Genomic DNA, 14005 nt, shown 5'->3' on the forward strand with positions numbered 1-14005 from the left:
TAGGCCTGTCCCTCTGTTGCTGTTCCAGCTTCTTGAGGTGAGAATATAAAAACTGCATTTTAGATTTTTCTATTCTTTTGAGTGAGGCTTGGATGGCTATGTATTTCCCCCTTAGGACTGTCTTTGCAGTATCCCATAGGTTTTGGACTGTTGTATTTTCATTCTCATTGGTCTCCATAAATTGTTTAATTTGATTTTTGATTTCCTGGTTTATTGAGTCATTCCTGAGCAGGATGGTTCTTAGTCTCCAAGTGTTTGAGTTTCTTCCAAATTTTTCCTTGTGGTTGAGTTCCAATTTCAGAGCATTGTGGTCTGAGAATATGCAGGGGATAATTTCAATCTTTTGGTATCGGTTGAGACCTGTTTTGTGTCCCAGAACATGGTCTATTCTTGAGAATGTTCCATGGGCATTAGAATAGAATGAGTATTCTTTGGTTCTGGGGTGTAGTGTTCTATATATATCTATGAGGTCCAACTTGTCGAGTATGGCATTCAAAGCCTTTGATTCTTTGCTTAGTTTTTGCCAGGGTGTTCTGTCTATTTCTGATAGTGGAGTGTTGAGGTCCCCTACTATTAGTGTATTTTTATTTATATGTCTCTTTATTCTGGTTAAGAGTTGGCTTGTGTATCTTGCTGCTCCCCTGTTGGGGGCATATATATTTATAATTGTCATATCCACTTGTTGAATACTTCCCTTAAGAATAATATAGTGCCCTTCTGCATCTCTAACTATAGTCTGTAGTTTAAAATCCAATTTATCTGATATGAGAATTGCTACCCCAGCTTTCTTTTGAGGTCCATTTGCGTGAAAGATGGTACTCCATCCCCTTACTCTCAGTCTGAATGCATCTTTGGGTTCGAAATGAGTCTCTTGTAGACAGCAAATGGATGGGTCATTTCTTTTTATCCAATCTGCAACCCTGTGGCGTTTTATGGGATGGTTCAAACCATTTACATTAAGACTGATTACTGAGAGATATGATTTTAATAATGCCACGTTGCCAGTAAAGTCTTTGTTTGTATTGGCTGTGACTTCCTGTTCTGTATCACTCTTGGGGCCTTTTTACTTTTATAGAACCCCCCGTAATATCTCCTGTAGGGCTGGTTTCGTGGTTACAAAATTGGTTAGTGACTGGCGATTCTGAAATGTCTTTATTTCTCCATCAATTCTGAATGACAGCCTTGCTGGATAAAGGATCCTTGGCTGCATGTTTTTCTCTGAAAGAGCTTTAAATATGCTCCCCCAATCCTTTCTCTCATTCCAGGTCTGTGTAGACAGGTCTGACGTAATTCTGATGCCTTTGCCTTGGTACGTGAGAAATTTCTTTGCCCTGGCCGCTTTCAATACTGTATCCTTGCATCTAATATTTGCGAAATGCACTATGACGTGACGTGGCGTAGGTTTGTCGTGGTTGAGCTTGGGAGGGGTCCTCTCTGCCTCTTGGACACGAATGTTTGTTTCCCTCGCTAGATTAGGGAAGTTTTCAGCTACAATTTGTTCAAATATCTCTTCTAGACCTCTGTTTTTCTCCACCCCCTCGGGGATGCCGATGATTCTAATATTGGATCATTTCATTGAGTCAGTAATCTCCCGTAACCTACATTCGTGGGCGTGGATTTTTTTAAGACCATCTTCTGTTTTCATTTTTTCCTCTATTAACCCATCCTCCAATTCACTAACCCGTTCCTCTGCTTCTGAGACCCTGGCCGTCAGAGCCTCTTGTTTTGCCTGCATTTGGCTCATAGAATTTTTAATTTCTGTCAGATTCGTTCTCATTTCTGTCCTTAGGGATTCTATATTCTCAGTAACCTTTTCATTAATAGTTTTTTCAATTCTACTCATCATTTTGACCATCGTTACTCTGAATTCCATTTCTGATAATTTGGTTACATCCATATCCATTATTTCTGTGGCAGAGGCCACAGACTCACTGTCTTTTCTTTGCTGGGGGGGGCTTCTCCTTCTTGTCATTCTGATGAGGAAAGGTTGCGGGGTTTCCAGAGCCCAAATTATTGACTGGGTCCCAGGCCGTGCCCCTTGTTTTATAGGGATCTTAGGGATGTGGGCTTCTTCTTTAAAGATTTTATTTATTTATTTATGTGGCAGCCAACCAGCGAGAGAGGGAATAGAAGCAGGGGAATGGGAGAGGAAGAAGCAGGCTCCCAGCGGAGGAGCCCGATGAGGGACTCCTTTGCGGAACGCTGGGATCACGCCCTAAGCCGAAGATAGGCGCTCAATGACTGCACCACCCAGGCGCCCGGGTTGTGGGCTTCTTGATTTTTCAGCCTGCCTTCTGTGTTCTGGGGGAGGGGCCTGCCGCGCCGATACTCAGGCAGCCCTGTTTGGGTAGAGTCTCCGCGTCCCCTGCGAGGGGGGATGGGGATGGGCACTCTCTGAGCCGGTATTTCCAGGCTTTTGTTCTCTGGCGGCTTTCCCTGGCGGTTTGCTGTGCCTCTTCTGAGGGTCAGAGCAGCAGCGGCCGAATTTCAGCCTCTGTCACAGAACAGAGGGATTGCGGCCCGTTCTCTACTAATGTTCTGGCCACTTTAACTCTGTTTCTGTTGGTGCTGCTTAACCCTGCAGCGTCCTGGGATGTGCGCCCCACACCCGGCGTCCCAGCCCTCACTTCCAGGGCCGGCGCGTCTCTGTCCTTTGTGTTTCTAACGCCGCCAGCCGCCCCGCGCGCTCCCGGATCTCCCGGTCTCAGTCTGGATCCAGTGAGCTCACCGGGATTCCGGGGTTCCGCGAGATGCCTGGTGGCGCGCGCACCCGGCTCACGGTCTCAGTCTGCTGTTTTGCGGGTGCCGACCACGAGCCCGCCCGCTCTCCCGTGCAAGTGGCTGCCGCTTCCCGGCGCCCAAACGCGGCGGCTCCCTCCCCCTTCCGTTTATCTTCCGATATCTGTGCACGGTTTCATGGCTCCCCGCTTCGTACCTCAATACTCAGCGCTGGAGATGTTCATTTGTAGAGATCCAGATGCGTCTTCCTGCGTCTCAGGCTGGTTCCGTGGTTGTTTAGGCTGGTCTGGTACCTATCCCACTCGACTCGGGGGACCGGCTGAAAACGGTGTCTCCTACTCCTCCGCCATCTTAACTCCCGATAATCTATAGTATTTTTTAGTGTATCTCTTTGTATAGGATTTTTAATGGCTCCTCTGGATACTACATGTATGTGCGTGTGTGTATACATATATATATATATATATATATGTATATATATGTATATATGAAGTCCCAAATGTGTATATATATACACATATATATGTATACACACACACACAATATCACACTCTGCTGGTGTCATCATTGTTAACAAGTTTTCTGTCTTGCCAGATGGCCTCTTTCCTGGTCCTTTGGCTAGAAAAAACACGCCTTTGTTGGGCTCTTTTTGTCTGTACCCACTGGCATTTCTGGGTTTCCGGCTTCTTCGGCTCCAAGTCTAGGATATATGAGGCAAAAAGAAAACCCAGGGAACTCACTGCCATGTCATTCTTCATGCCCCCAGGTCCCTAGTCAGTCTGCTTTTTTCTCTCTTCACGGTCTTCTTTTTTTTAGTTTCTGATTTTTTTTTTTTTTTTTTTTGCTTTATGTGGAAAATAGACATAAATCTCATTTTATGCTGTATTTTTTTTTAATTTTATTTTTAAGCAATCTCCACACCCAACATGGAGCTCAAATTTACAACCCCAAAATCAAGAGTCACATGCTCCACTAACTGAGCCAGCCAGGCACCCCTATGCTGTTATTTTATATCTTAAATGTGTTTGAAACATTTTGATTTTTGGAAACATCAAACTTTCAGGGTCTTGCTGTGTTTGTTTTGTGTAACGTCTGGGGGTTTTAGTTGTACTTAGTGGTACAGATAGGAGAAAGTAGATCTACTCCCATCTTCCTAGAAGTGGAAATCCCTCCCAGTTTTATTTTTGATCTAATGTAGTATTAAGGTAAATTTTCTTTCTCTTTACTGTTCTGAGTATACCTATGACTCTGACCCAGCCCACTGGATCCAGCCTTGGAATTTACCCCAGAGGAAGTCGGCTCATAGCTAGACTGTCATAGACTTTCAGGCCAGTGCCTTTATTCTGTATACATATCATTCTTTCCTGTGTCTTTCATTTATTCTCCTTTGCATTGTTTCAGAGAGAGAGCTGCTGCTAGTAGAGACCTCTAAGCCACAAGATGGTGCCCCAGAGCAGTTCAAGCTAATCCTTTTCTGTTCTTCTCTGGGTTCCTATTTTTTTAACTTAAATTAGTAAACTCAAGGCCATTTATCTACACCAGCATATAGCTCTGAAGACCCAAATGTGTTTTTCTTTAAGCCCTGTCTTCCCAGTTGTATGAAAACTTAAGCAATGAGTATCAAAAATGTTTTTGTTTGAATTTTTTTTTTTTTGTATCTTTAACTCAGTGGAAATTCATATGGAAAATTTTAAAGTATTTGTCATTCCTCGTAATGAATTAAGTTGCCATTTATAATTGGGCTCACTGAAAATAATCTGTAATCTCAGCATAGCTGTAGGAAAGGAATGTTATAGGGGTGCCTGGGTGGCTCATTCGGCTTAAGGCTAAGCAGTTAAACTCTGACTTCCTCTCAGGTCATGATCTCAGGGTCTTAGGATTGAGCCCTGCATGGAGCCCTGCATGGAGCTCTGTGTTTAACAGGGGTCTTCTTGTCCTTCCCACTCTTTTTCTCTCTCCCTCCCCCTGCTCATTCTCTCCCTCTCAAATAAATAAATAAAATCTGGAAGGAAGGAAGGAAGGAAGGAAGGAAGGATGGATGTTGTAAGTGCATTCTGAAGGCGATGCACCTCTCAGTGTCTTTTGAGGTATTTGAATCGATGAGCCAAACTTCCTTACAGTGTAGATGTTTTCTTTTGATTACTAGCCTAACTTTTAAAATGATGGCTTAAACGATTATATAAAAATGTATGGAATAAAACCACTGGTAAATACATGTTAACAGTGTTTGGGTGGTAAGGTATGAGTGGTTTCTTCTTTGTTTTTCTTCTGGTCTATATTTTTCATGTTTTCAATAATGAGCAACTTTTATGATGGATAAAAATAGATGTTGAGTATATTCTTCAGCTAAGCAGAAAATATTTATTAACCATCTAACAAATGTAGAGCCAGCGTGTATATTTTCCTAGCCTTGATAGGCACTCCCTCACTAAAGACAGGGACCATGTCTTTTTATTTGGAGGGGGGGAGATTTTATTTATTTATGTGAGAGAGAGAGAGAGAAGAAGAAGGAGGAGGAGGAGGAGGTGGAGGAGGAGGAGAGAGCGCAAGGGGTGGCAGTGAGCGGAGGCGGAGGGAGAAGCAGACTTCCCGCTGAGCAGGGAGCTGATATGGGGCTCCATCCCAGGACCCCGGAATCATGACCTGAGCCAAAGGCAGATGCTTAACCCAGTGAGCCACCCAGGTGCCTAAGGGATCATATTTTTTAAAATTTCATAGACTCAGATATCTACCACATGCCTTACACATAGAGAGACCTGGGAAATAACTGAATGAACATAGAAGCCACTATTCCCAACTTTGAAGGAAAGAATTATATTTTACTGATAATAAAGCTTTGGGTTTAGAGGCCTTATGCTGGTCTTGGTATACTTTTCTGCTTAAGAATTAGCAAACATTCAGTGGGCAAGTTGTGTCCACTCTATCTTAATTCTAGAACTAGTAATTAGGGATAATAAAACCAAACGCAGTTTCCTAACATAAGAGGATTAGTAGTGGAGTAGGATGAGCGATATAAATCGAAAGCATTAAGCAGTAATATTAAAAATCTGGCCCTTACAGGGGCGCCTGGGTGGCTCAGTCGTTGGGCGTCTGCCTTCGGCTCAGGGCGTGATCCTAGAGTCCTGGGATCGAGCTCCACATCGGGCTCCTCCGCTGGGAGCCTGCTTCTTCCTCTCCCACTCCGCCTGCCTGTGTTCCCTCTCTCGCTGGCTGTCTGTCCAATAAATAAATAAAATCTTTAAAAAAAAAAATCTGGCCCTTACAAAATTCATTCTTAAGTCTAAGAATAAATAATAGGTGCTAAAGCAATATTTGACAACTGACCAAATAAATGAATGTTTTTTTGATTAAAGAATTTTAAATAATATCCTAAAAGGCTACATGGGAAGAAATTATGAGTAAAGGGAAGCTAGATTAAAATCAGTGCCTTTTTAGGGGCGCCTGAGTGGCTCAGTTAAGCATCTGCCTTCAGCTCAGGTCATGGTCCCAGAGTCCTGGGATTGAGCCCCACATCGGGCTCCCTGCTCAGCGGGGAGCCTGCTTCTCTCTCTCCCTCTTCCTCTGCCACCACCCCTGCTGTGCCCGTGTGCATGCGCACGTGCTCTCTCCCTGTCAAATAAAATCTTTTAAAAATAATAATAATAATAATAATAATTAAAAATAATAAAATCAGTGCCTTTTCCAATCAAGACTCAAGAAAATTGATTTCTTCAGTGACTTTCAACTCCTGATTTTCATAGGCTCAACAGCTGTTATAAAGAACTTTTATATTTCTGATACAATAGTATATAACAAATTATAATTTTTCATTAAGTATTATTTTACTTAGTAATATCCATTTATAACTTAGTTTAATAAGTTGTAAATAAAAGTAATCTATGGACTTCTTATGAAAGGTTGAATGGTAATGCAAGCTTACCAAGGTACTAGATGTACTAAAAATCCCGACTTTTGAGAGGTAGTCATGCGCACACAAGATGGATGGGAAGTAGAGAAAGTGGGAGTAGGTTCACTGAAAAGGAGACTGGAGAATAGAAATTGACAGATCTTTGAGTGGAGAAAAGGATTTCAATGAAAGGTAACAGTCTCAGCAGAATCATGACATGGAAAAGTTGGCTGAAAAGATGCTATCTAGTCTAGCTGTATACAAACCGTGAAAAAAAAGTAGAACCCTTTATTCAAATGGAAACTTACGCAGAATACTGATATATAAATATACAAAAGCTGAGCTGTTTTGGTTGAAACAGGGTGCGAACTAAAACCCGTCCTCGTTGAACCTCCCTCTGTCTATCCCAGTGGACTCTGGAACACACTTTAAAAACAACTCATCTTGTCTATGCTTAGAACCTCCCCCCCGCCCAGAGCAGTGAACTGTAGTCTGACCAGTAGGCAGGTGTTAGATATTAATTTGTAATAAGGAAGCATTTCTTCAGGCTTACAAAGATGGAAAATTATTTTAAGGAATGTTTTCTTACCCCTTACCAGAAAAGACTTTTACTACTATTGAGACTACCAGCTGGAAGAACGAGTCCACTTACTTGAGATTCTTCCCTTGGCCCTCTTGGGGACTGGCTTTGTGTTTTTTAGCTCTTGAATGTGGTCTCTCAACTAGCTAAGCAGAATTTGCAGCTGCTGGTCCTGGGCCGAAAGCACATGCTAACACAGCACTCCAAGTGGAGGAAGGATGAGATGAAAAAGGTGCAACAGCAAGCCAGCTGCTTCTTTGCTGACAACATGTAAGTACTGAAGGTACTAGGTGAATTACACTGGGCCCAAGTCATCTGCTTGTTAGTTACCTATTTTCGCCACGTTTAAAGTGCATGCGTATGAATCCAAAAAAAGATTTGAGGCAGCTTACAAAAATATACTTCCTACAGCAGGATAAATTTAAATAGATGAGGAAATCAGGATAAAGGAGAAATAGGAAGAAGATAAAGTCAGAAGTGAGATGAGTACACAGAATGCATGCCGTGAGGTCCTACATAGATCATTTAACAAATATTTTATATATATGAGCACCTTCTGTGTTCTTGGAAAACAGCAGTTCTTCACCAAGTCCCTGCCTTCCTGGGACTTAAAATAACAGGTAAACAAATAAAAAGGTAACGTATTTCCAGGCAGTGATCAATGCTAAGAAGACAATAAAGTAGAGTAAATAGCTAAAAAAGGATTAGGTAGGGGGTGGGTCAGAGGGTAGTGAATGGGGTGATCAGGAATAGCCTTTGGGAGAGGACAGGTACAAAGAGAAGGAGCTGGGACGCCTGGGTGGCTCAGTGGGTTAAACGCCTGCCTTCAGCTCAGGTCATGATCCCAGGGTCCTGGGATCAAGTCTGGCACCAGGCTCCTTGCTCGGTGGGGAGTCTGCTTCTCCCTCTGCCTCTCCCCCTGCTTGTGTTCTCTCTCTCTTTCTCTCTCTCTCTCACTCACTCAAATAAATAAATAAATCAGATAAAATCCAAAGAGAAGGAGTCTTTTGAGAAAATGGGAGGGTGGATGGAAGAACATATCAAACAGAGGGGACAGCAAGTGTTCAAAAAGCCACAAAGCAAGAATGTGTTCGGTGTGTTTGAAGAAAGCAAGCAAACCAGTACAGATGAGCTGTGGCAGCAGGAGGAAAAGTAGGTAGGTTCTGAGGTCAAAGAGAAGGCGCGGACCACAGTACAGAAGACCTTGTGGACTCTGGTAGGCAAGCAAGAAATCTGGATTTTATCCTAAATATAAAGGGAATGTTGCCAGGAGCAACTTCTCAGGAAGCCAAAGGAACATGGAAAACAAGGTCAGTGACAAAATGGTACAGTGTCCATAAAGAAGAAAGCATCTACTCCAGAGGGGCACAGATCCTCAACAGTACATGTAAAGTTTTAAAATACACTGAGTTTTACATATGGTTTATGCTGACAAAAGTTTATTTCCAACTTTGCATGGATAATGGGTGTCCCTCAGCCCCGGATCTAGGTTTCATTATGTTGAATGTGATAGCTTCAGGATTTGTCAGAATTCCCCCAATTTTTTATTCCTAAGAAGGTGAAACGGCTCTTAATGCATGGAGCAGGAGGCCAGCCCCTCTTTCAGAGCCCAAACCAATCCCTTTTTTCTTTAGCTAAGTCCTTTTATGTGTTCCCGGAAGGGGTTGCTTCTCTAAGAGGAGAAGACAACAGTAACGCTCTTCGCTCACTCACTTTAGGCAACAGTGGGTAGACATGAGGAGCACAGGCTTGGGAATTAGTCTACCCAGATTCAGAGCATGGCCCTGCCACCTCCTCTCTGGGAAGGTGTTTCCCTTCTCTGTCTTCTTCATATGTAACCCCCAAAGGGTTATTAAGAAAATTAAATGAGAGAATACCTGTAAATAATACATGTAAAACGGTGGCAGGGCACCAAGTACATGAACAGCATATATGTAGCGCTGTCCTCATCACTATTATTTTCCTTAGGTGGAGGAATTGGATAAATGTGGTGGTAAAACCAAGAAGCCTGATGGAAATTGGTCTTGTGCTTGGTTTGGGACTTGTATTCATGGTGTTCTTTAAAGTGACCTTCTATGGCTTTGGATTTGAATATTTAAGTTTTTTTTTTTTTTAAGATTTTATTTATTTATTTGGCAGAGAGAGAGACAGCCAGCGAGAGAGGGAACACAAGCAGGGGGAGTGGGAGAGGAAGAAGCAGGCTCCCAGCGGAAGAGCCTGATGTGGGGCTCGATCCCATAATGCCAGGATCACGCCCTGAGCCGAAGGCAGACGCTTAACGACTGCACCACCCAGGCACCCCCGAATATTTAAGTTTTTAACATTACTTTGATTTTCCACTGATGTGCCAAAGAAGTCTTCTCAAACAAACACTACAGAGAATAGTGTAGTGAATCCCCATGTCACTGTCAACTAGCCCCAGCGATTACCACATTTTCTCATCTTGTGCCCCATTAGCCCCTGCATTTTTTTCTTTCTTTCTTTTTCTTGGGGATTTTTAAGGCAGATAGATTGCAGTCATTTATCATTTCATTTGAAATAGCTTAGTATAAAATAAACATCAAAGGGTCCTACTTGGGTCGTTTGGATCAGACATAAGACCTATCCCGTGCTGCAGTCCGAGTCTCCTGAGCCAAGGCGGCTACTGCTGTTCTCACAGCACACCTCCTCCGGTGCTAAGTGCTGAAGCTGAGGGTCCGTTGGAGACTCTGAGTCACGGACTCTTCTCAAAGCAGGAGATGCCTTCGGGTGCGGATCTGGGTGACTTCCCAGAAGCTGCTTTGAGATACCAATTTTAGCTTTGAGGCAGCCCATTATTTTTGGTAGCTTGCAAGGAAGTCTCATCCTGCCCTATTAATATTATGGACATTTTTCGAGTTTCAGTGAGGAAAGGGGTGGAAGGGTGTGCTCTGTGGTGGATAAGGCAAATAGGAACAACACCCGGGGCACACAGAGAACCAACTTTTGAATGTGAAGAGGGAATTATTGTTAGAATTTTCCATTTTAGTGGAAGAGCCCAATTGAGCCAACTTGAGCATTGGCACTCCCTTCCCCTTAGCTTTCGATTTGTGTTCTAGTTAGTGCTGTCTGCTAGCAAAAGACTTGGAAGTGGTTGGATTATAAGCATCACTGGGATCATGTCACTTAGCAGTGAGAGGACTGGGGCGCCTGGGTGGCTCAGTCGGTTAAGCATCTAACTTCAGCTCAGATCGTGATCTCAGGGTCCTGGGATCAACTCCCGCCCGTGTGGGGCTCCCTGCTCATCGGGGAGTCTGCTTGTCCCTCTCCCTCTGCTTGTGTTCTCCCCCAGCTTGTGTTCTCTCTCTCTGTCTCTTGTATAAATAAATAAATAAATAAATAAATAAATAAATAAATAAATAATCTTTTAAAAAAGATGCAGAGCACGTGATCCTGGCGTTATGGGATCGAGCCCCACATCAGGCTCCTCCGCTATGAGCCTGCTTCTTCCTCTCCCACTCCCCCTGCTTGTGTTCCCTCCCTTGCTGGCTGTCTCTATCTCTGTCAAATAAATAAATAAAATCTTTAAAAAAAAGAAGTAAAAAGCATGGTAAAGAACGCTATCCTCTGCCTCCTGGGGGCTGTACTTGATTGTATTCTTTCTTATGTCTGACTCAGCTCAGAGGATGACCCGTTCCTACTGTATGCCACACTGCACTCGGGGAACCACTGTAGATTTATCACAAAAGATCTGATGCGGGACCACAAGGCCTGTCTACGTGATGCCAAGACCCAGCGCCTCTTCTTTAAGTGGCAGCAGGGACATCAGCTAGCAATTACTAGAAGGTTTGAAGGATCAAAATTAACCTTTCAGGTATGTTATTGGTTCTCTACATAATGGCAACAGAGTCGAGTATATAGGAAGAATGTGGCATAGTCAAAGAATATTACAACTAGTTGGAGGTTTTAAATGGTTTATTTTTCTCAGCTGTAGTTTGGTATTTGGAATTAGCCAGTTCCTGGAAACAGAAAGTCTGCCAGGGCAAAAGTTTTCACAGACCAGCCCCCACATTAATTGACATAGTGAAAACATCTGAGATGTCATCAATGGTGACTTCATTTATGTCATCGATTATTACCCTCCTACATGTTTTTTATTTTCCTATTTATTTGCAATAGCTGAAAATTCCTTATCCCTTATGGTTCATCATATTTCTGCTAAGCAATTCCTTTTTCCTGGTAATCCTTTTCTGCAGCATGGTCTCGACTGAGTTCTCCTTTGATTCTAGTTTAGATTTCTGCAAATACAAGGAATGTCTCTTATGTGAAAGCAAAGGGAGAAAATCCAAAGGCGAGGTATTGTAGAAAAATACACTAATCAATGGTAAATATCGTCCAATGGTCAAAAAACATACAAAACAACAGATCTGTACAGAAAATCAAGACTGTGGGAAATGATACAGGACAAATGACTTGGTTTTCTCAACAATGGAAAAGTACAAGAAGAATAGAGATGAAAAGTAAAGCTCTATTTAAAATCAAGAGATAATTCAGTCACGATGTAATAACCCAATTTTGACTCCTGTTTAAAGAAATCAACTGTAGAATATATGTATGCACATGTAATAACTGGGGAAGTGTGAACAGTACATATCTGATGATAAGGATTTATTGACTCTTAAGTGTAATAATAGTATTGAACTTATAAAATAGATCCTTATCTTTTAAAGATACATAGTGAATATTACAGAAAAAGTGATATAATCTCTGAGATTTGCCTCACAATAATCTTGAGGGGTGGTATCGATGAAATAAAATTAACCATGTGTTGATAATGGTTGAAGCTGGGTGGTACCTGGGAGTTCGTTATACCATTTCCCTGCTATTGATTATACCAAATTTTCTCTCACATACAAAACTGATAAAGGCAAGAAAAGGAATACTATCGCCTATAAATGTGATGCTTCTATAGACAATCTTTAACCTTAAAAATGAACACCCCCCCCAGAAAAAGGAACCCCTATACTAGGATTCATCTTCATAGAGCTAGCTGTTCTTTGAAAATCCATTGTTAAGTAAGAGAGAATACTCCTGAAACAAACTGAGAAGTTGTCAGAAAAGAAAGGGAAATGGCCAGGTAACCCTTAGTGTTGTTCTCAATGTTTGGTTCACTTTTTAATTCAACAGCATATTCCCAGTTATGACACAGTGGTGCAAACAACTGGAGACTCGTGGCACATACCATATGATGAAGACATGGTGGAAAGATACTCCTATGAAGTGCCAACCAAATGGCTTTGCCTTCACCGAAAGACATAAAGACTACCCCAGGCTAACCTCGTGTTTGGGTGCCCTTCTGGTCGGCATCAGAGCTCTTCAGCTGATCCTTGTTTAGAACAGTGCTCCTGCGTGATCCACTTTGTCCTGTTTGGTCCAGTTGGTTTGCATGTCAACAAATTGATTTTTTATTAATTAAATAAAATATAATATCTTTTCGTAACCAGTTGCATTTGTTTTTGGAGACTTATGCAGACTTGGGGAACTCAAGGCAGAGTGAAGCCTACGTTTCTGCTGGTGGGCCAGCTACCCCACTTACTTGGGCAACAAGTGCTTCCGATATCCATTTTGCTACTCCTGACCTCACCTTCCAGGTTCTCCAATAGCAGAATCAATGCATCTAGGCCTAGGCTGCTCACGTTGTTTCTAAACCCCTTCTCCCATTTCCAATAGCATCTCATCCTGTACAGATTATCTCCTACTCACACTGAATCACTTCATGTCCTTTGTGATAAACTGGCCAAGATATCAGATGCTTATTAGCAACTTTTACTTATCAACCAATGATTTGGGTTGGAGGAAAAGGAGGAGTTCATTCTCTTTAGCCTGTGGTCATTTGTTCTTCATGCTACAATGCCTTTTTCAAATTGGTTCAATATTTTGTGAACTCTATTAGTTCCGTCACTCAGTATATGAGAGCTTTTTAAAGGATACAGATTTTTTTTTCATTTAATCAAGTTTGACTTAGTTTAACAAGTCATAACTTTTCATATTTGCCTCTGTTTTACCTGCTTGCCAGCCCGCTTACACCTCACTGGACCTTGATTTTAACTGGAAATACTCATGTCCCAATACTTTATGTTCTTTACTTAGTCATACATACATACTGTATGGTTTAATATTCAAGAATAGGCCAAACCAATCTATGGTGATAAAAAATCACAGTAGTTGCCTGAGGCAAGGTCACAAGAGAACTTTCTGGAGGGTGATAAAAGTTGTACGTATTGATCTGGATGATGATAACTTAGGTATATGTGTATATTAGTCAAAATTTATCACACTAAATACTTAAAATGGATGCATTTACAACAACATATCAAAAAATGTTAACATTAAGGAGATAATTATCTAGAAATGCCCGGGTGGCTCAGTCAGTTGAGCTTCCGGCTCTTGTTTTTGGCTCAGGTCATGATCTCGTGGGTTGTGGGATTGAGCTCTGCTTCGGACTCCTCAGCAGGGAGTCTGCTTGAAGATTCTGCCCCCCCCCCCACTTGCACATACGCTCTGTCTTTAGAGCTCTCATAAATAGATAAATCTTTTTTTTTTTAAGATTTTATTTATTTGACAGAGAGAGAGACACAGTGAGAGAGGGAACACAGGCAGGGGGAGTGGGAGAGGAAGAAGCAGCCTCCCAGTGGAGGAGCCTGATGTGGGGCTTGATCCCAGGACTCTGGGATCACGCCCTGAGCCGAAGGCAGACACTTAACAACTGAGCCACCCAGGCGCCCCTAGATAAATCTTTTTTAAAAAAATTATTACATGAAATAAGCAAGTAAATTACCTCT

At 42.2% G+C, this 14005-nt stretch overlaps 1 protein-coding gene across 1 annotated transcript in view; it reads left to right on the top strand.

Annotated features, from left to right (window-relative positions):
* The window catches only part of PRORP (protein only RNase P catalytic subunit), a 138247-nt gene extending 125587 nt beyond the window's left edge, over positions 1-12660 (top strand). The window contains exons 5-7 of the mRNA XM_026513588.4: positions 7327-7475; positions 10842-11037; positions 12351-12660. Of these exons, the coding sequence (XP_026369373.2) occupies positions 7327-7475; positions 10842-11037; positions 12351-12482 (477 nt within the window). The 3' untranslated portion in view covers positions 12483-12660. The remainder of the gene's footprint in view (positions 1-7326; positions 7476-10841; positions 11038-12350) is intronic.
* The last annotated feature ends 1345 nt before the right edge of the window (positions 12661-14005 follow it).

The sequence above is a fragment of the Ursus arctos genome, unplaced genomic scaffold, assembly GCF_023065955.2.
Source record: "Ursus arctos isolate Adak ecotype North America unplaced genomic scaffold, UrsArc2.0 scaffold_37, whole genome shotgun sequence".
In the NCBI taxonomy this organism is placed as follows: domain Eukaryota; kingdom Metazoa; phylum Chordata; class Mammalia; order Carnivora; family Ursidae; genus Ursus; species Ursus arctos.